This window comes from Notothenia rossii (assembly GCF_949606895.1).
Source record: "Notothenia rossii genome assembly, chromosome: 8".
Classification (NCBI taxonomy): Eukaryota; Metazoa; Chordata; class Actinopteri; order Perciformes; family Nototheniidae; genus Notothenia; species Notothenia rossii.
In genome coordinates, this window is record NC_136906.1 from 66956072 (window position 1) to 66978689 (window position 22618).

At 39.6% G+C, this 22618-nt stretch overlaps 2 protein-coding genes across 4 annotated transcripts; both read left to right on the plus strand.

Annotated features, from left to right (window-relative positions):
- Positions 1-573: 573 nt before the first annotated feature.
- LOC307015096 (phospholipase ABHD3-like) lies at positions 574-6556 on the plus strand. 3 transcript variants are annotated; one of them, XM_079643485.1, is made up of 9 exons: positions 574-1092; positions 2307-2467; positions 2607-2789; positions 2884-2929; positions 3536-3648; positions 3760-3933; positions 4019-4067; positions 4166-4331; positions 4870-6556. In XM_079643485.1, the coding sequence occupies exons 1-9, from the start codon at positions 973-975 to the stop codon at positions 5073-5075; spliced, it is 1218 nt and encodes a 405-aa protein (XP_079499611.1). In that variant the 5' UTR covers positions 574-972; the 3' UTR covers positions 5076-6556. The 3 variants fall into 3 exon arrangements, with proteins under 3 accessions (XP_079499611.1, XP_079499612.1, XP_079499613.1); XM_079643486.1 differs by having other exon boundaries at positions 574-831; XM_079643487.1 differs by having other exon boundaries at positions 574-822.
- A 938-nt stretch (positions 6557-7494) lies between these two features.
- prkg3 (protein kinase cGMP-dependent 3) lies at positions 7495-20995 on the plus strand. Its single transcript, XM_079642711.1, has 22 exons — positions 7495-7796; positions 12218-12307; positions 12780-12842; positions 13114-13240; positions 13368-13534; positions 13778-13891; positions 14018-14123; positions 14634-14697; positions 15026-15103; positions 15222-15310; positions 16116-16181; positions 16314-16361; positions 16475-16516; positions 16639-16750; positions 17400-17536; positions 17626-17715; positions 18087-18228; positions 18479-18642; positions 18892-19008; positions 19282-19344; positions 19651-19726; positions 20199-20995. The coding sequence occupies exons 2-22, from the start codon at positions 12220-12222 to the stop codon at positions 20283-20285; spliced, it is 2040 nt and encodes a 679-aa protein (XP_079498837.1). The 5' UTR covers positions 7495-7796; positions 12218-12219; the 3' UTR covers positions 20286-20995.
- The last annotated feature ends 1623 nt before the right edge of the window (positions 20996-22618 follow it).

A 22618-nucleotide genomic window follows, 5' to 3' on the forward strand; every position in this document is an offset into this window, starting at 1 on the left:
CATAGAAAATAATTCTTACTCTGACGTACTTACAAAATAATTAACTTAGTTTATACCACCAGTGTGATAATGGTGATTTAAGATTAAGAACTATAAGTAGCCTCATTAAAAAGGAAAAACGGGGAAATGCTCATCAACAACGGCCCCTGACCTACAGAATTGTATACGTACTGAGTGTCAGATAGCCAAACATATCGATACCTATGAACATTATCTTTAAAAAAGAAATTGTCAGTCAAACTGCTACAAAGTAGCAGCTACACAACCTTTTATGATAAGGATTGTTTTTTGACTTTTTAACATTCTATGGACGTAGACAGACAGGAAGTAATAACAAGTAAAACAAGGGCACATGTGTTAAATGAACCTTATCATTTAGTTAATCTTCTTCTGAGATACATTTTAGTTGCATTTCTATAATTCTGTTGTAGTATTATTATTTTTCCAGTTATTTTCCTGCTCAACACCGGCAGTCCAGTAAGTGGAGGTAGTTCACCAAATTGTCATAGAGCAGACGCCGAAAATCCTAAAGATAAGAAGAAGAAGAATTGGCAGCAGAACTGCATTGTGGGGTTTGTTGTCCGTCTGGTGAAGGCGGACCTTAGCGTTGTGCGGTCGCTGACATTGGAGGAGTCGCTTTAACTTAACATACGATCTCCTGTTATGGTCTGAGAACCAGGAAGCGGCAACTGCTGTAGGAAACACCGCTGAATAAAAGGCTGCAGGTGGATACCATAGGTGGATACCCGCTATTTCCCACCCATTAGCGTCAGAGGTGATGGGACGTCCTCGGCTGTAACACATCTATACCGTTAGCTGATGGTGATGAAGGCATGTTGTCGGGCATTAGTGTAACCAACGTTACACGTATCTCTGTCTTTCCGCTGTGTCGGCTTAAGAGTCATTTACCGGTCCATACCGTTAGCTAGCAAGTTAGCTCTCTTCTGAAGCTAACTACTTAAGACAATAGCCATGTTTTTATCTCATTTCGACCTATGGAGAACATATTGGGATTGTCTTTCCAGACCTCACACGGTCCTCATCTGCTCCATTACGGCCGCACTATACTATCTGTGGGGCCGCAAGTGTCAGGTCAGTCACTGGGGTAAAGGTTAGCGGTTATGACTGCACTAAATACACCTTTTCTTTTGGATTTTCCCTCATCCCTTTTCCTATTTCAATATATTGTTTATATTTATTTATTAAATGCTTTTTATACTTTATTTTAGTTTATTGCATATTCCTTTATTTTCTATATTTAACTTTGAGTTTACTCTGTTTTATTTTTTTTGTTTCTTATATAATTATTACATGTTTGTATTATATTATTCTGTTTTAATTTTTCTTTGTTATTAATATTCTTATTTTTCTTATTTAATGTTATATTATTTATCTAGTTTTTTCTCTTTTAAACGTTTTTGTTGATTAGGCAATACACAGTTGAGTGTCTATAAGGTGACATAACTTTCCACAAAAAGTCACCTTAAAGACCCCAGCCACATCCTAATGTGACTTCCTATGAATATAATGTTACATAATAGTACAGTAGTACATTAGCTAACTGTGTTTTTTTTTAATTGATTGCACTTAAATGTAGATGTAAGTTATGTAATTTATGAAGCCCTATGTTTCGGTCTGCAACTAATGATTATTTACCATCACTCCAGATTATAACTAAATATAACCTATTTGGCATTATAACTAGCATATTCAAAAATGAATATATTATATAAAAAGCACTTTAAATTAATGGTAAGGAGATTTAACAACATCTGGAACTCTATATTGTAGTTATCATTTAATAGAACTGTCATTTGAAGCATTCATTAGTGGTGAAAAACATGGTAATAAATGCAAAATTGAGAAACAACATTTAACATAGTAGTAACATATATAAAACACGTCTTTCAACATATCTATTAACCATTTTATAATGTTTGTTCAGATTAATTATGCGAGTTATGGATTTAAAAAAGAAATAGTGTAAGTAGTTGAAAACTACATCATTACAAATCTTTTTGCCGGTTCTATAAATGTTTGATTAATCTGATAATTAACTCTTACATGATCGAAAAAACTCTGAGCCCAAGGTGTCCCTTGGTACAATATTACTCCCCAAACCCAAATATATATTTAATTTACAATGATGCAGAATTGAGGAAAACACCAAATATTTACTTTTCTTGAAGCTGCACATTTCTCTAATCCCCCCCCCCCCCCCCCTCTGTTTTGCATGCACTCTTGTTTGTCACAAGTACTAATTGAAATACACCTGTGTTCTACTCCTTCACTCATTTTCCTCTCAGACTCCTGCCTTGGTGTCTAGCAAGGCTTTCAGTGCTTTCCTCCACAAGCACTGTCCTGTGGTGTCCGAGCCTTTCATCCCCACTCCTTGGTGCTGGGGGGGCCGCATTCAAACCCTGGTCTGTGCCATCCTCAAGTCCAAACCAACTGTCTGCTATCGCAAGTAGGACCAACCACCTGCACGGGTCCCCTATTTTTAATATGTTACTTTTACCTGATCTACTTAGTCGTCTGGTTATCTTTCTTCCACATCTATATACAGTGTTTCTATGTGAAATAGTAATCCTCCCTTCCTCCCTCAGTGAGCTGATCCGTACAGTCGATGGTGGTCAGATTTCTCTGGACTGGGTGGACAATCGGGACAGTGCGGAGTACCCAGAATCCTCCATCCGCCCCACAGTACTGATCCTCCCGGGCCTGACAGGAAACAGCAAGGTGTCCTATGTGCGCCATGCTATTAACCAGGCCACCCGGCGCGGCTACAGGTCAGCTCCTCTACTGTCTCCTGCCCTATTGATTACACCTGTGAGCCAAAATCTAAGTGAAATATAAACACCCTAAAGACATTTTCTTTCTTAGAGTTGTGGTCTTCAACAACAGAGGGCTGGGAGGGGAAGAGTTGTTGGTAAGTACCTGACTACTTAAAGAACACTCATTTAATCCTGCTGCTATTTCAAAAAAGACCCATATCAACAGATCCAATGAAAAACCAACAAAGTATTGATGTGTACCCAAAGCAAAGCCTGAACAAGCTTTGACAGTACTTCTATGGCATAAACCTCCATTGTTGTCAAATAGTTTCTGTCTTTAAACTATACAATGAACCACCCTGTTGAACATGGGCACTAATGTTTATTTTTTTTGTCAAACATATGCTATCCTGCTGCTGTAAATTCTCACTCAAGCACAAATTGTGTGTACAAACACTCCCTAATAAAGGCAGTATTAACTTCTGTTTCATTAACAATGTACGATCTGCAATGTCCCAAAAAAAGTAGGAAAACTCATTTTTATTATTTTAGTTTTAAAATTTGAAATATATATCGTATAAATCAGTTCCCACACAGTGGAACTTCCAAATGCTCCATCAAGACATGGAAGTAGGAAATGATTGAGAGGCCCGACTCACATAATTCTTGTTGACAATTAGACAAATATAAAATAATGCCAGCTGTTTTCAAATCTAGCACTTGAACACAGCATGTAACCCTCCTCCTCTTGCTCTCTTCAGACGCCTGTCACCTATTGTGCAGCCAATACATCGGATCTTGAGCGCGTGGTGCTTCATGTCAATGGACTCTACCCACATGCCCCTGTGCTTGGAGCTGGTGTGTCTTTGGGAGGGTGAGTTGGTGCATGCTGTAATAATTGTCCAAAACGTTATGGTCAAATTGATCCTACCTTTCTTTGTCTAAATGCTTTAATTGTATACTTCCCTTCTCTCACCCTGTACAGCATGTTATTATTGAACTACCTGGCCCGAAAGCGCACAGAGTCAGGGATGGTGGCGGGTTTCACCATCTCCGTCCCCTGGAATGCAATGAAGTCCGCCGCCTCGATGGAGGAACCACTAAACTGGCTGCTCTTCAATAAGTACCTCACCAACGGTCTGTGTCAGGCTGTCACCAGGTCAGATACGGTGCAGTTTCATCCATTCCTCGGTGTAGTTTAAATAACTCTGTGTTAAAACAAAAAAAAAAACTGTTTCTCACAGGCACAGGAAGGTTCTGGAGAAAGTGGTGGACATTGACCATGTGTTGAAGGTAAGACCTGTTTCAAACACAGCGCCAGTTTCTCAATGCTGTTAATGTGTGATGGCAATTCCTCCTCATATTCATGTCTGTTCATCCTTCTCTTCTAGGCGCAGACTATCCGTGAGTTTGACGAACGCTTCACCTCTTTGCTGTTTGGTTATAAATCTTGTACGGACTATTACCACGATGCCAGCCCAGACCATAAACTCCCAAATACAGCGGTACCCATCATGTGTCTCAACGCTGCCGATGACCCCTTCTCTCCCCAAGGCGGTGAGTGTGAAACAGGAGAAGAGGGACTATGTGTTTTTTACTTTGATGCAAGTTTTCACGTAAATACTTAAAAATCAAGATTGTATGATTCTTCAAGTTTCAACACTAAGCACTAATACAAGAATGTATAGATATGTGTACATGTCAAATGTCCATAGATTATGTTTACAAGTTGACATGCAGTAAGTGTTATAAATCGTAGCTAATTAACAAGTCAGTTTTAAATATTACATGTGTCACATCATTATGGATGTATTCATCAACATGTGTAACTTAAGTTTTTATGAATTCCACCAGATGTTATATCTAAGCATTACACACAGTATCTACAAAAGTGTGTAGGTTGCATTTTTCAATTTATAAAGGGGGCGTTTTTCCTGCTACAAAAGTTGTGTAGTTGCACTTTAAGTTTTTCCCTGCCGTAGTTCATTTTTCAATCCTCCTGCTACAAATAATGCCAAGCATCTAATGTTTCAGCAAAGCTAACTAATCATCAGGGAATACAAAATCACTAATTTTGTATTTCCTGCTCACACAGCCTTCCCGTTGACCACTATCCAGAGCCTGCCTAATGTTGCCATGCTGCTAACGGCCCACGGCGGACACATTGCATTCCTGCAGGGTTTCTTTCCCCGCGGCGAGAGTTACATGGAGCGCCTGTTCGGTCAGTTTGTCCAAGCCGCCTTTGAACACCCTAAAGATATTAAGAAAGCCTGTGGCATCAAAGAGAAGCCGAGCAGCTGATCAACGTTCACCCCGTCTCTCTGTACGCTCTGAACCCGACTCAATCCCAGGACGCCTGCTGGCTGAGCACAATATGAAGCCACTAACATCCTGCAACTGCAATTCACAAAAAAATCATGGCTCAGCTTTGCATGCTGTTACCACGTGAATGTTGCGTCTCCTCCATGTTTGCACAGAAAATGACCAACGGTATTGTACAATCATGCTCAACTACCTCCTCGCCCTCTCAGGTTTTCTTTCAATTAGCATTCTAAGAAAGTAAAAAAAGTCCTGAGCTGGGTAATGCCTACTTTTATAATAACACCCAAACAACTATATATATTAGTTAAAAAATATATAAGAATGTAAGCTCTTAAAACATTTGTTTGCCGTCCCAACTTCACATGGCGCACTGTAGTTAGTGTCAAAAACGAATCGCACAATTAGACATTTAAAGCTTTGATTTTAGGAACTAGATGTTATTTAAATGAAATGAATGTGAAACTATGTAGTTGTTTTTCTAGAATTACTAGTTTTGTTTTGCAAGACTTGTTATTTTTGAAGTGTGAAACATTCTTTAAATGTTTACTACCCCACACCTCCATGGACACTTTTCATACCACTTTTCATTGCAGTGCATACAAACAAACGTGCTAGTTAATTCTGCTAGCATCCTAGTTTTAAGAACTGTCTCAACCTGAAAACACAGCAGGAGTTTACATCTGCCATGATGGAAAGACTTTTTGATTTGAAAACGAAATGTGAAAGTGTAGAAGTGTTGTGTACGCTTCTGCAGTGTGCTTGGTTGCAATGTACATGATGCAGTATACCAGAAGTGAATGAGCTGACACCGTGTAAATAGTAATTGAGATAAATGTACCGGTTATCAGAAATGTACTAGCGAGTGCTTTTGAAGTTGTGTGTGCTGTAATCTGCCTTTTTCTCACAAACGCACCTTGTTGTTCGGGCGATAGTTCAAAGAATTTCTTATCATGTCGGACACTTTGAGTCCACACGATCTGATGTGAAGTTAGACTTACTGTACAGGAGGTAATTAGTTTGGAATTGAATCACTAATTTGAATATTTTGTACATGATGCGTGTTTGTAGAAACATATATAGGGTTTTAATTTATTATCTGTGTGTACAGTAATACCAACATTATTTCATAATACCAATATTAAGGTATTATTTATTTATGATTCATGTTATTTTTACCCGTTCTTTAGATCAACATGTGACTAAAGATTATAGCAGAATTTGTTCCTATTGCTGTTATTTTGTGGTTATTTGCTCAATATGATGTTCTCCACATTCACTTGCCTTTTAATTGCTGTGCATTTTATTTTTAATGGACGAATGTGTTTTGTTTTCTATGAGCTGTAACTACAAGCATTTTGTTTGCATATTGATAAAGATTGTCTCCTGAAGGAACTGTGGGCATTATGAACAATACATTTGTGTTTATTGAATTCAATTTGAATTAAACAATGTTAATAGTACATGTGTTGATCTCTTTTGGTGTTGTATCTTCTTGGTTTTAGGAGTGATGAAGATGAAATGAACTCATTCTCATTAGTGGTTGTGGTCAACAGCAACACACAACCCAACAATGGTCTGTTTTAAATAACACAATCACCATGTTGGTCCTATTGGAAAAATGTCAAACTCACTGCCTATCAGAGGTCCCTCAGGTCCCACAGCTGAAACCAGAGGAGCTTTTATCTGGGATCAGTGGGGTCGTTAATGTTGATGATTAACCAGACAGAGTATCAATAATTAACTCGGAACAATAAAGGCCCACGCCCTCTGTCACAATGCTAACCCTTCAGCCTCATTTAGATTCATTTAATGACGCTGCAGCCTGGAAAACATCCAGTGTCCTTCCCCCTGTGGAAAATAAGGAGCCTGATGGAGTTCACACTTCTTACTCGGGCAGATGTAATCAGCGTTGTCCTGGTTGCACTCCGCTTTCATCGTTTCCCTCAAATCAAGCTATAGGAATGTGACTCAAAGGAAACGGCTCATATTGTAAAAAATGAAAGTTAACCTAAGTGTTTCATTTGACTTCCCCTTTCACGTCATATTTTACAATTGCTTTGACATTTTGTATTTGTGTGCCTCCATGCAGGTAGTTGTATTCTACGTCAGAAGGAAATAATATATCACTTCTCAATGTCACACAAATGGGTTTGCATTTATGTTGTAAAAGTAAGAAGAAACAAGACTGCCGATCAATTAACAATAAAGTCATGTAATAGAATCTGGTTTAAATGTGATTCTAGCAGCTGACTGTGATTTTTCCAACCCCATTATTGCTTTATATTTCCAGTCCATCCTCCTCCTCCTCCTCCTCCTCCTCCTCCTCCTGCCTGTATACCTCTACCTGCTGCGGTGGGAGGAGCCTCAGGTTACTGTTAATGATTCAACACCAGAGCTGCTGAGATCGACAGATAGAGAAAGTCTGAGAGTGAGAAAGAGAGACTCGGGAATAAGTAACAATAGTGAGGAGCACACATGGCAATGTAAGCTGGGAAAGTGAGCGGCTGTAGAAGAAGAAGTTATGCTACAGGGTTTTGCAGACTGCATGTTTGAATCTTCTCAGGTGTGTGAATACTTCATTACAGCTGAAAGTGGAGCCTATCAGCAGTTCACTGTGATTACTTGGCTCCTATGGTCCATGCGGCCTTTATAGGCTGGACAGACTTTAATCTACTCTCCTGATCCACACACTGCCTGCAGGTGAGTGGGACTCCTTCTAAATGTCACTGTGACTTTAAGAGTTGAATTTGTCAAGTGTCTTATTAAGTTGAAAAGGCTTGTACAGTACAACAGTGAAATACACCTTTATTTCATGGCTTCTCTCATAGATGCACTAAAGTTGTTTGCATCACAATTTCATTAAGTGGAAAGGTGATGATCTGTATGTCCCAGAGAGCACTTATATCCAGCCTTAAACACACCACCAGACTAGACACATGCTCTTTCCAGGTTTCTATTACTGAGCATCTTACGAGAATTCAGCTGTAGTTACACTTTCCCATGAATTAATAATGAGACAGAAGGAAGTGTACAGTGAGCTGTAGATATAATGGGTCCAGCGTAATGTTCCTGTGCAGATGACGAGCAGACAGAAATATAGCCTTTTAGTTTTCGGTGTCTCTTCTAACTTCCCATTGTCTCTAAGAATATTTAAGAAGGCAAATCACTGCTTTTATACTTAAATAATTAGACAGCCAATTCAGAGGACCAGCAACAAGCAGCTCTAAGTCTCCCTGGACTGAATGAGTTAAACTAAGAGTGAGTGGTTTTCTTTTAGTTAATGTTGAGCAAAGGTTATCATCCTTCCTTTATAGCGGCAAGTTCCTAGAAAGCTTATGATGTTTGCCCACGGCTGTGTGTGTGTGTGTGTGTGTGTGTGTGTGTGTGTGTGTGTGTGTGTGTGTGTGTGTGTGTGTGTGTGTGTGTGTGTGTGTGTGTGTGTGTGTGTGTGTGTGTGTGTGTGTGTGTGTGTGTGTGTGTGTGTGTGTGTGTGTGTGTGTGTGTGTGTGTGTGTGTGTGTGTGTGTGTGTGGTGTGTGTGTGTGTGTCAGGTTAATGAAACTCCCTTGAAGAAATTTGATTTACAAGTATGTAGCTACAGATGTTTATTTTGTTGCCATTGTGTTCCGTGTAAACACTTTAGGACCATCAACACAGGACTATTAACTTGTGGCCCTGCAGCTGCATTGTGTTGTTTACTGGACTAGATTTGCACATTGTTGTTGATAGTGAATCATTGTTGTCATGTAAAATATCCAATCCAATCTAGGTGAGTGCCGAATGTTCCTGAACCAGCTCCTTGTCACTATAAACTGTGTCCAAACTTGCATATAAAACAACTCAAAAAGTGGAACAGTAGCCAGGAGCTATTGCTCAGTGACTTTATGATTTGCTTTAACATCATGTCTAATCTCAGAACTGTCCAATGTTCAGGGTGAGGCAGCGGGGGGGGTCACGTGATGAGCACAGTGAAGCTTTACTGAAAGCAATGTTTGTGTGTTCAGGATATTAGTCCCGTAACCTCATGATTGTAATGTTTGGCCTGTCAATATAGACAGAAAATAGTTTCCATTGTTCCACTATATGGAAATAAAGTGGCACACTTATCTGGGCTTTTGTATACAGATCTCATGCATGACAAAAAGAAAGTTAGATCTGGTGTATGGTTAGCTTATCTCAAGCAGCAGTGCTAACAAATCAGTGTGTATTCATTAGCATGCATGCATACAGTGGGGCAAAAAAGTATTTAGTCAGCCACCAAATGTGCAAGTTCTCCCACTTAAAAAGATGAGAGAGGCCTGTCAATTTCATCCTTGGTATACCTCAACTATGAGAGACAGAATGAGAAAAGAAAATCCAGAAAATCACATTGTCTGATTTTTAAATAATTTATTTGCAAATTATGGTGGAAAATAAGTATTTGGTCAATGACAAAAGTTAATCTCAATACTTTGTTATATACCCTTTGTTGGCAATGACAGAGGTCAAACGTTTTCTGTAAGTCTTCACAAGGTTTTCACACACTGTTGCTGGTATTTTGGCCCATTCCTCCATGAAGATCTCCTCTAGAGCAGTGATGTTTTGGGGCTGTCGCTGGGCAACACAGACTTTCAACTCCCTCCAAAGATTTTCTATGGGGTTGAGATCTGGAGACTGGCTAGGCCACTCCAGGACCTTGAAATGCTTCTTACGAAGCCACTCCTTCGTTGCCCGGGCGGTGTGTTTGGGATAATTGTCATGCTGAAAGACCCAGCCACGTTTCATCTTCAATGCCCTTGCTGATGGAAGGAGGTTGTCACTCAAAATCTCACGATACATGGCCCCATTCATTCTTTCCTCTACACGGATCAGTCGTCCTGGTCCCTTTGCAGAAAAACAGCCCCAAAGCATGATGTTTCCACCCCCATGTTTCACAGTAGGTATGGTGTTCTTTGGATGCAACTCAACATTCTTTCTCCTCCAAACACGTTTAGTTGAGTTTTTACCAAAAAGTTATATTTTGGTTTCATCTGACCATATGACATTCTCCAAATCCTCTTCTGGATCATCTAAATGCTCTCTAGCAAACTTCAGACGGGCCTGGTAATGTACTGGCTTAAGCAGGGGGACACGTCTGGCACTGCAGGATCTGAGCCTGGCGGCGTAGTGTGTTACTGATGATAGCCTTTGTTACTTTGGTCCCAGCTCTCTGCAGGTCATTGATTAGGTCCCCCCGTGTGGTTCTGGGATTTTTGCTCACCGTTCTTGTGATCATTTTGACCGCACGGGGTGAGATCTTGCTTGGAGCCCCAGATCGAGGGAGATTATCAGTGGTCTTGTATGTCTTCCATTTTCTAATAATTGCTCCCACAGTTGATTTCTTCACACCAAGCTGCTTACCTATTGCAGATTCATCTTCCCAGCCTGGTGCAGGTCTACAATTTTGTTTCTGGTGTCCTTTGACAGCTCTTTGGTCTTGGCCATAGTGGAGTTTGGAGTGTGACTGTTTGAGGTTGTGGACAGGTGTCTTTTATACTGATAACGAGTTCAAACAGGTGACATTAATACAGTTAACAAGTGGAGGACAGAGGAGGCTCTTAAAGAAGAAGTTACAGGTCTGTGAGAGCCAGAAATCTTGTTTGTTTGTAGGTGACCAAATACTTATTTTCCACCATAATTTGCAAATAAATTCTTTAAAAATCAGATGTGATTTTCTGGATTTTTTTTTTCTCATTTTGTCTCTCATAGTTGAGGTATACCTAGGATGAAAATTACAGGCCTCTCTCATCTTTTTAAGTCGGAGAACTTGCACAATTGGTGGCTGACTAAATACTTTTTTGCCCCACTGGATGTTATGGTTAATTCCATTCTTAAACTTAAACAATAAACCATAAGGAGCAGGTTGGTAATGTCACCAGTGGTGTAAAGTAACTAAGCACTTTTAATCTAGTTCTATACTTATGTACAATTTTGACATTTCCATGTGATGTTACTTTGTACTTCTAGTCCAATACAATTCAGAGGTAAATCATGTCATTTGACTCCATTACATTTATTTTGTGCCTTTAGTTACTTTGCAATTTTTAATTAATGATGTGAAATATAATCAACACTTGAATAATACTTTAGTTACACCTGCAGTACCTTGCCGTATACAACGTCATTACAACTAGCTGCTCCTTTACCAGCTTTGATAAACACATTAATGCATTAACAATAATAATCAAAACATATAATATATATTATTCTGAAATTGGCCAATCTGCATAATGAGTAATGTTACTTTTGGTCCTGTAATTATATTCTGATTTTTGATATACTTTATTAATCCCTGTGGGGAAATTGTTTCTCTGCATTTGACCCATGGAGCAATGGGCTGCCATTATGTATGGCGCCCGGGGAGTAGTGTAGGGAACGGTGCCTTGCTCAGGGACACATCGGTAGCACTTGGTCTTGCCGGGACTTGAACTGGTGACCTTCCAGTTGCCAAGTCAAGTCCCTATCAACTTCGCCACCACCGCCCCAAATGCTGATGCTTATACTTTAGTACTTTTACTTGAGTTACATTTTGAATGCAGGAATTTTACTTGTAACAGATTATTCCTTCACTCTGGTACTTCTAATTTTACTCAAGTACAAGATCTGAGTACTTCGCCCACCTCGGAATATCACACACTAGCAGAGAGAATACATAAAACATAAGCATATATAAATTCTAAGCATACAGCGTGTAATAAATGGGCTAATAAGGAGTTTCTTTGCCATATTGTGACTATTCTGTGCTGCCTAACTGGAACAGTCACATACCCGTAGCAGAAGCTGGCAGGGTGTGAAAGCACCCTGTTGACTGTCCATCATTAGTGTGCATTATTCAGCGGGGCTCTTGCTGTGTGCAGGAGGTGGAGAGGAGTTCAGTGCCGTGTGAAAAAAGGCATCAGTATAGTTACATACAGTGGAAATATGATATCTGGAGCTGCGTGTGTGAGTCTCCGCACATACGAGCATGTCTGCTACTGTAGTTTATATCTGTGCTCAGATGCATTATTTAAATGTACCAGCCCACCATTGATTGTGCCGCATTTAATCTTCACTCTATTGAATCCTCCCATATATCTCTATTTCTTTGGGTTTTTCCCCCTGTAGTCATGGAGAAGCAAGTAGAGGAGCTGAAGCAGCAGCTAGAGAAACAATGTATGATCAACCAGGAGCTGCAGAGGCAAAACAAAGACCTGGGTGAGTAAATCATAAATATATCACATTGAAAAGTAACTTTACATCAGACCACATCAACACTGCCAAATTCAGCTTTGATATAGTAATGTAAACCATAGTGCATTGTAATGAGCATAAAGTCACCACTAGTAAGCAGGATGAAGGTGTATTTGACAGGGCACAGTTACCCTTTATGCATGTTTTTAAGAAATTGAAACAATGCCGACTTTAAAGACACCTTACACGCCATACACATCTCCACTCATATAATGTTCTATATTTATATTCTTTTGGTATAAATTTGGCACCAGAGAAGACTGTCAAATGTATTTTTCAACGCAAAAATGACCTGTTTATGAAATATCTTGGTCTACGATCTTTTGAAATTGTCACGCAAAAAATGATATGTTAAGATAATGAACATAAATCCACAATGGCATTCTGTTTCTTGGGATTCTTTGTGCATTCATTGTTTCTGTTTTTTTCATTATAGAGCAACGACTACAGGAAAAAGAAAAACTTTTGCAACAGCTCGACAGTCAATATCATGATCTGGGTAAGACGCTGACATGGGCACCAAGGACACACAATCAAACACGCACGCACGCACGCACACACACACACACACACACACACACACACACACACACACACACACACACACACACACACACACACACACACACACACACACACACACACACACACACACACACACACACACACACACACACACACACACACACAGTTGACATTTGATTCAACATTCAGCTGCAGTGATTTACAGTATACCCCTCCCTTTACTTTTACTCTGTTTGTCCATATAGACTTTCCCTCTCAGAGCGGTCATGACATCGATCCGGAGGTCAGGAAGAGCCGTGCGGCTGTCATCGCCTCCGAACCAATCCCAGAGACCCTTGAGATTGAACGCATGAGGGTCAAGAAAAACGCCAGGTTGGTAATGAGTCTTTTGGACCGCAGAATATCCTGTTAGATTATACATCTGATTAGCTCTTCTGCACACCTCCAACATCTTAACAATTTCCTTATCTAAAGATTTTCTCTCACTTCCCAATATCAGTGAGACAAATCTCATTGTCAAAGCCATCCAGAAAAATGACTTCCTGAGCCGCCTCGACGATGAGCAAACAGCCATGATGGTGGATCTTTTGGCTGTGTCCAGCTTCAAACCGGGGGAGGATGTCATTAAAGAGGGAACTGAAGGAGACAGCATGTACATAGTCGCAGGTGGGGACTACACAGTGTTTCAAATTGTGTTGCTATGACGTTGGTATTTTGTTTTTGTCTTTGCTTTTGTTTGATTTGTACAGCCCTTTGAGGCATTTCTTGTGATTTGGAGCTATAATACATTTGATTTGATTCAAGGTTTTGGAATGATAACCCTATATTACAAATGAACTAAACTATATGAAATGTTATAAATACAATGCAATTCTCTATAATGCCACTATCTTTTCTTTCCGCCTCTAGCTGGTGAGCTTGTTGTCACCCAGGCAGGCCGTAACCTCCGCAGCCTCACCACTGGTGATGTGTTTGGGGAGCTGGCCATCTTGTATAATTGCAAACGAACAGCAACAGTCAAAGGTCAGCCCCTGTAATGATGCCTCTTGAGAGTACATGATAATGGTATTGGGAGTTTTTATATTTATTTGATACCATAATGGCCCCTTCCTCATAGAGTCATCTTTTCATCACTTTCACTTGTTGCAGCAAAGACAGCAGTGCGTCTGTGGAGCATGGAGCGACAAACCTACAGGACGATCATCACCAACAAGTCCAAGAAGAAACGAGAGCAGCTCATGGGCTTCCTGAAGACGTGAGTTTATAAACGCTGGAACAAGTACACCTTTAAAGAACCAGTGTGTAGGATTCGGGGGGAACTATATTGGCAGAAATTGAATTTAATATGCATTACATGTTTGCGTTAATGCATTATCACTTCAAACTAAGAATTGTGGTGTTTTTATAAGGTAAGAATGGGCACTTCATACCTACATAGGGAGTAGGTTGTCATCCACAGTCAGCCATGTTGCACTGCCATGTTTCTACAGTAAGAACCAACAAAAGAAACACATTCTAGATAAAGCCATCTTTATCTTAGCTGCCACCCCCAAAGGTTCTCCATACACTTGGAATGGGGTGGGTGTGAGGAGGAGTTTTTAGTTGGTTGCAATATGCAGCATCACCACTAGATGCCACTACATCCTGTTCAATTTGGGGATTTCCTGTAATCCCACGCTGCCATAACAGTGCTTTTTCATGGCTTGATTTACCATTTACAACTATTTTTTTTAACTCCGCTGCTGTTTCCTGTTTTCTGTCACAGGTCTCATACTCTGAAAGACCTGAATGATGTCCAGTTGTCCAAAATCATTGACTCTATGGAGGAGGTGTGTACTAACAAGTCCCATTGGGAACTTTGTTTTCACATGAGTAGCCATCACTTGTAATACTCAGAGTAGAAATCGTGTTTTGGTGAGTTAATTAATATATATATTTCTTGATTCCTCTGTTTTTAAAGATAAAGTCAAAAATGTATGGTGATTTGGAGGATGCTATTTTAAATTCTGAGATGAAGCATTTTCAACGCACTTTGTGTAATACTTGTGGTTTTGTTGTCCTGTAAATCACATATTTTATTGTTTGTGTGATAAGAAATATGTGTTAGTAAACGGAATTAATCCTTATTGTCTGAATGTGTTTTCTTCTGTTCTCCAGGTGAAGTACCAGGACAAAGATGTTATAGTTCGAGAAGGAGCAGAAGCCAACACCTTCTACATCATCCTCAAAGGAGAGGTATGTGTTGTCATGTTGTGTGCATGTACATTCATATATAAATGTTTCAGCCGGTTTGTATTTGGTACCCATCCGTCTGATTATCTCCCCCTCCCCCCCTTGTGTGTTTCCCCCTCAGGTCCTGGTGACTAAGAACGTGAACGGGCATCAGAAGCAGATTCGCCGGATGGGAAAAGGGGAGCACTTCGGGGAACAGGCCCTGATACGGTAACCATGGCAACACAACCCATGCCTAAGGGCATTCGTTGAAGCCTTACGCAACACCCACTGCTCGGTGTGTGCTCCTTGTTTTAGCTGCTGACATTTCTGACAGTGTTGTTGTACAGCCTGGCGTCTGTCTTGTAAACGTGAGAATCAGTGAGTAAAATCTCAGCAAAGTTCTGTGCACACACATTATGGGTGTGAGAGCTGCTGTGTTAGTTAATTGGGAGGTTGTTCAGATGCAGATTTGTGCAGCATAAAGACCATTAAAGTGATAAATATGCACCATCTCTTTGATTCTTTTGAAATTGCCATGTGCATTCCACAGGCAATAAGACTATTAAACACTTGAACTCTTTAAAGAACATCCATAAACATTCATCTGTTTGCATCTTGCAAATTATTTTTCTAATTAATATTCCATTTACTTGTATAAAGACTCTTCTTGCACTATTTCTATTTTATTTGTATTTACTTGTACATCTCAAAACATTCTCTTGCACTATTTTATCTGTTCTATGTCCTATATATGTTCATGTTGCACTGTTTCATTGCCATATCTACACTCTAGCTAATGTGCACATGACAATAAAACCTTAAATCTTGAATAATGAACACATTATCTGCCATAGTCTATTCATTTATGATGACAGTCCTGCAGCCCACACATCCTTAAACATATAAGTAATGTCATCAATTTCAGGTGCAAATTCAAAGTTATATCAAAGTTCACGCTGAGGCATTGACAAACACAGTAATGAAAATGCATTTTTTTCGTACGTTCACATGAGAAATGTTTCTCCTCTTGCAGGGAAGTCTTGAGAACAGCCACCTGCAGTGCGGACGGCCCTGTTACCTGCTTCTCCATCGACAAGGAGTGAGTCTATATTGTGCAGTCATTCTCTCGGAGAGAAAGATGAATGAAAGAGTTCCTTGGAGTGTGTTTGCTTTCTGTAGTTGACTTTTCTGTCTGATGCTGTCTGTCTATGTAACAATGCTGTTTCTTCAGGGTATTTGAAGAGACGATTCCCATCGAACACCTGGAGCTGTTTGACGAGTATGTACAAGATTTTCGTTTGACTCCTTTTCCCATCATCATTCAGAATAATGTGATATGTAAATGGGTAAATACCAACATATTAATTTGTATTGTTTTCTTTTTAATCCAAGCTCCAAAGTCCTGCAGGAGGCACAAGCTCCAGAGAAGACGAGGTGAGTAGAAGTGAAGGATGATGAGATTTGGTGGATCCAGTGGGATGAAGAGATATAACACAATCATTGAAATCAAATAAGTTCTTGGAGTTGAAATCATATTCTTTGTCTATCCTGGTCAGTCCCAGCTCCACGTTGAGGTTTAAGGACTTGGTCCCTGTGCAGTACCAGGAGGGACGCTATCAAGGAGATCCTGTCACGCTTGGAGTCGGAGGGTTCGGCCGTGTTGAGCTGGTTAGTGTATTTTTGTTTGTTTGTCATTATAAAGCACTATTTCAACTTTTTTCTTGAATGTACAATACATTACTCGTCTAATACAAATCCGTGTTGGGATTATTGTCATTTCAGTGAGAAGAAAGTATTTTTATATAGTTCCTTTCTGGGTTAATACACTACACCGAAGCCCAGTAACTAGAACTAGAAAATTAAGAGAAAAGTATCAAGATGGGAAAAGGGCTGAATCACATACTTCTCATGTTATCAGCTTGATTAAATGGCGTTATTAACGATAATCTGCCATAAAGATGTTGGTCAGAAGCAACTTTCAGAAAAACACTTTTTACATAAAAGTTCCATATAAGAAGAATAACATTTGAGAAACAATTAAGGATGAGCAAAACACCCTCTCCTGCTTCAAAAAGATACAATATTACCTCCCAAAAAGAAGAAAAAACGATATTATTGGCCCTCTCTTCCCTTATCATGTTTAAAGTCAGAGTATGCAGGACATTTAAGGAAGCGATATAATCTATTCCTTCAAACTGCCAACCAAACACCAGTCTATCAAACAAACCTATTGGAATGTCTATTGTATAAAGATATATACCCTGGAGAGTTAGCATTACATGTTCAGAGGTGATCATTGTTTTGTTGTCATTATTAGGTGACCACATTGAATCATGGGAAATATTATGCCATGAAGCGAGTCAGCAAGAAGCACATTGTGGCCAAGAGACAGGAGGAGCACATGTTGTTTGAGAAGATGATCCTTAAAGCCACGCAGTGTGACTTCATCGTCGGGTAACGGCAGTCACAGACACACATTTGGTTTGATTTACAGAGAATTTCAACGTGTTCTTTAATCTCGCTTTCCTATTCTCTCTCTGCAGGCTTCATGCATCTTTCAAAGACTCGCGATACATCTACATGGTCATGGAGTTCTGTGTTGGAGGAGAAATCTGGACCAAACTCAAAGAAGTGTGAGAAAACACACAACTAATTTCCTTAGATAGATGTTGAATAATTCCTCAGTGTTATTTGAGCATCTCTGCAACATCTGTGAGGAAATGGCATTCATTGCTATTTTTACATCTTGAGATCAACACTGAAGTTTCTCCAGTAGCTGCCAGTATCTGAATCAGAGAAATATAGCTGATGCCGTTTCCCATAGCAACCAATAGTTCCAGCAATGAAATGAAACTTCAGATATTTAGAGCTGTTGATACCCAAATACATACGAATATCAGCGCTAGAAAGTCATGGAATATAATACATTTATTTGAAAGCAAACGAGCAGAGGAGGACGTTTTTGGAGAACTCGTTGAACCTTTTGTGTTTCTGTGATTTTTAGAGGGCGTTTTGATGAACCCATTGCCGTGTTCTGCACCTCCTGTGTGGTGGAGGCCTACGCCTACCTGCATAAGAAGAACATCATGTACAGAGACCTGAAACCTGAGAACCTGATGCTGGACGTTAAGGGCTACGTCAAACTGGTGAGTACTCATCTGTATATTTGTCCATTTCTGTACCCTTTAAGCACACTGGTTGCTTTAACGCTGTTATTCCTATATTAATGTCTCTCTTGCTTTTCAAATGTATATTTGATCATGGAAAGCATATAAGATGTCATGTGCCATCTCTATAACATCCCTTGGTTTTCTCGTGTGGATGACGCACCTAGCCGCTAGTAGGAAAATGATAATGTGTGTGTGTGTGTGCGTGTGTGTGTGTGTCTCTCTTCAGGTGGACTTTGGTTTTGCTAAGGAGTTGGTACGCGGTGAGAAAACCTACTCATTTGTGGGCACTCCTGAGTACATGGCCCCAGAGATCATCAAGAACCAGGGACATGACTTTGCAGTTGACTTTTGGTCCCTTGGCGTCCTGATCTATGAGCTATTGGTGGGAAGGTAATACTAATACACGTGCAATTATTTGAACTGATGAGGATGATGATTCATTTTTAAGCAAAGAAATGTTTTTATGCCACCAGAGAGTCACACAGATATTAACCAGTAGATGGCAGCAGGGAAATATGACATACATTTTCACAATTCAGTGTCTGCAGGTTCTCTTCAGCACTTGTAACAGCAGCTGACTTTCTGGTGGGTTTTTATGACAGATAGTTCAAACATTAAACTCTCTTTTCAACTTTTCAGCCCTCCCTTTTCAAGTTCAGAGCCTCAGAAGATTTACGCTAAGATTTTGGACGGGGTGCCCAAGTATCCACCTTACATGAGTGAGGCAGCCAAGTCCATCATCAGCAAACTGTGCAGGTGAGAATGTTGATTAAATGATTTCACATACTGATGTCGCTCTGGTATTTTGTAGAAAATGAACCAAATGAATAATGTTGATATGACAGTGTTGGATTATTTCATATGTTAATGTTGTAATATGAGCATTTATACAATAACACCCAGTGAAGAGCATGAATATTAGATTATACTGTATCTGCAAAATAATATATATTTTGTAGTGGTTATTTATGATTAAAACTAGTTTGTAAAGTGGTCTGTCTGAATGATGTCTCATGTTTTTGTTTGCAGACCTCGGCCGGGTCAGAGGTTAGGAAACACCAAGAATGGAATCAAAGATGTCCGGAATCACAGGTAACCATGGCAACATGCTATTGGGTAAAAAGATACAGGAAATTCGTTTTTTAAACGAATAGTTTTTTGTCTTATCTTGTTGTTTTTAAAGTTCCTCAACTGCTGACTTACATTTGCAATTTCAGTTATTTCTCACTCTCCAAGGATTGCCAAACCTGAACAGAAAGATTATAAAAAATCTCAAACAAACAAGGACAAACTGCAAACATCTGCAAAACTTGATAGCTGTGTTTTGCCGTATTGTCATTAGAGCCATATTTGTTGATGGTGTGTCCGACCTGTTTACCCCCCTCATCTTTCCCTCAGGTGGTTTGGCAGTATGAACTGGCACAAACTGCGTGTCGGTCAGCTCGACGCCCCCACAGTCCGGCTCATACGCAAGGCAAGACTAACCACTATCTGAGATTTTTTGTTGCTTTTATGTGAACATACTACCTTTGTTTGATTTAAGAAAAAACAGAACCAAAGAACACAGCAGGTTCAATTCTAAAAATAAGAAGAATTATTAAGACTTTTAAAGCCTTAAAATGTGGTTCAACAAGATTTTGCAAAACCAAGCAAACACATATGGATATTATTTAAAACTTCCAATCCCTGCTAATGCCCTTACCAGAAACAATACTCTTAAAAGAATGATGTCATGTCAAACGATCCAAAATGATCACACTTTGGCAGAAAAGTGTGTTCCAGTAGGACTAAATTATTCATTGTAAGAAGCCGAACAGGTGTTCAGGGCTTTAGACTTTAACATTCTAGTAAGAAACAGGCTGGGAGCAACAGACTGTTTTAAAATAACGCAAGGTTTGACGGTACTGCATATTAAATAAATCAACTATTCATTGTTCCTCTTTCAGGGACCCTGCTATATCAACTTCGATCGTTTCCCTCTTGATCAGACGAAGGCTGAAGAGGAATTTTCTGGATGGGACCGTGAATTCTGAGATTAAAGGGTCAAAGCCTCCAAGAGTTTCCTCTGTCACACAAATGTGGAGCCAAATCAGAATAACCTCAGTTTAAGGGGAACCACGTTTGGAATTGAAATACAGATTTCATTTCATAATCATTTGATTTTCAGTTGAAGTGGAACTCCAGAGAATCACCTTTCCCAAAATAGTTGTTTTAAAGCTTCTCTGTTGCCGTAGAGAGACAACCATCTAGGTGGCAAAGTGCCAAAAATAAGAGGTGTCAGGACAAGATGTTAGGACATTGTGTTTCTACATTCAGTGCAGGCAGATTTGATGCCCTTTGAGGAAGTGTTACCAACATCATCGTATAACACACATCACTGATGAGAATAACACACCCATCCATGTGCTGACTAACTGAGAAAAAAGTCTTGAGTCATATTGTACTGAAGGCCAGCTCTTACCAAGCCTGACAATGAAATCCATACTTTAATATTTTGGATATGTTAGTTTTAGAGATAAAACATGCTTAAATTGCAAAGCTGGTAAATGCTTATATTGTTGTTTTTTAATGTGAATTGTCACTTTCCTAAGGAGCATTTCCTTACTTTTGAATAATCTCTTGCCTTTTTATGTGCAGATTATTTCTCAAGCACCTTGATTGTATTTTAAAAAGATAATTGAACATCCTAATGAAACTTTCTACTTGACTCAAGTTTAGGAAATAAAAGTGCCCTTATATTCTTGAGCTGCCTTTGTTTTTTCTCTACTTTCCACCATTGTGCTGTAATGAAATCCCAAAAAGGTACACATTTGTTTTTGCTGTTGTAGCCGACTCCCACATGGCATACAGTAAGCAATTAAGGAGTGAACATAAGGGAAAACATAATGCTGATAAAGATGTTATCAGAGAGAGTAATTATCTGGGCACACTGCTATGTTTATATTCTCATTTGTTGCAGCTGATTGTTAGGCTCCGGAGAGGTACAGCTGTCTGTCATGGCAGCAGATTTGAAGACAGGAGGAAGAGGTCTACTTTTCCCTTCCTGCCAATGCCTGTGAATTAAACTACTGACACTATTTTCCCACATCAGAAAAAAACCTCACATAGAAACAATGATATTTTCCAAAGGGGAAGAATCTACTGAATACACTACCAGATGTTTCCCTCCTGCAGAAAAAAAAAGAAAGCACCTTGATGTGGCGAATGTTTTGATGCATTGACAGCGATGACAGCAGAGGCTCAGGGGATGAACTGTATAGTACAAAGTTATTTCTGTACAGAACAAACCCTGGTTTCCTGCTGTGCTGTATGTAGGATTAAAAATGTGTTAACAACAGGGGCGGTTCTAGGGGGGGGGGCACAGGGGGGTCCCCGCAACACTGACCTGGGACCCCCCTGTGGCCCCCCTCTAAAAGAAAAGTGTATAATATTCTGATTTATTGGCTATAGTGCTGGCGCGATAGGCGGAACTAATGTAACTCACCATTTTAGTCGGACACCTTACAGCGGTACACCGCCACTGGCTGTCTGAGGCATCCAGAAAAAAAAAAAACGTGTCATCTCCTACCAGAGGCTGTTCTCTTTACTTCAAATACGATTTTGAGAGACTAAACATCCCAGGAACCGCAGGATATTGTTGCTGTAATGGGACATTCTAGAAGAGAAAACTTCAGCTTGGGATGCAGAGACCCTGATAAAACAATTAAAACAACCCAGCCTGGCCCCACCAGTAAAATTGGTCTAGAATCGCCACTGGTTAGCAGACAACCTTGTTATACCTGCAATGTGACATGAGTGAAAAAGGAAATAGGATTAAAGGATGAACCCTGCGTCATTCCATAGATTTCCCGCTGTTAACAAATCCCATTAAACACTCATGTGTTATTCCTTCTCTCATATGTCTCCCCTGCACTGTTTTTTACATTGTAGGAAAGACTTATTCGGGCTCAAGCAGGTGTGGGTGAAAACAAATTCAGCTCAATATAATGTAGAAACATTTCATTCATATGTGGGAACACAAGTATAAGACATGCTACAGAGACAATGCTAGAGACAATCCATTGTTGTTTTTTGATTGGATTTTGGGCAATAAGAAAAACATTTGTTATCTACCTTGCTGAATACAAACAATAAATATGTTTGTATTATGCATTTTTTCAGGTAAACAGATATCACAAATCAACTCTCAATAAATAGGACAACATAAACACAAGTATTTAGGGGTCCCAGAACACATTTTTATGTATTAATCTAAAAATCCCATTGGTGTTTAATGTTAATAGATCCAGGTAAGTCAACCCTTTAACTGCCAGCACCACCATTTGGTAGGGCACATTTCGAGTCTTGATATCTTGTTGAAAAAAAA

Bases quoted from the DNA above. Each gene is read 5' to 3' on its own strand.
- LOC307015096 (XM_079643485.1), top strand. From the start codon at position 973: ATGTTTTTATCTCATTTCGACCTATGGAGAACATATTGGGATTGTCTT. The intron at 3,649-3,759 runs GTGAGTTGGTGC...CACCCTGTACAG, and splicing joins GCTGGTGTGTCTTTGGGAGG to CATGTTATTATTGAACTACC. The intron at 3,934-4,018 runs GTCAGATACGGT...TGTTTCTCACAG, and splicing joins CTGTGTCAGGCTGTCACCAG to GCACAGGAAGGTTCTGGAGA.
- prkg3 (XM_079642711.1), top strand. From the start codon at position 12,220: ATGGAGAAGCAAGTAGAGGAGCTGAAGCAGCAGCTAGAGAAACAATGT. The intron at 15,104-15,221 runs GTATGTGTTGTC...TTTCCCCCTCAG, and splicing joins ACATCATCCTCAAAGGAGAG to GTCCTGGTGACTAAGAACGT. The intron at 16,362-16,474 runs GTATGTACAAGA...TTTTAATCCAAG, and splicing joins CACCTGGAGCTGTTTGACGA to CTCCAAAGTCCTGCAGGAGG.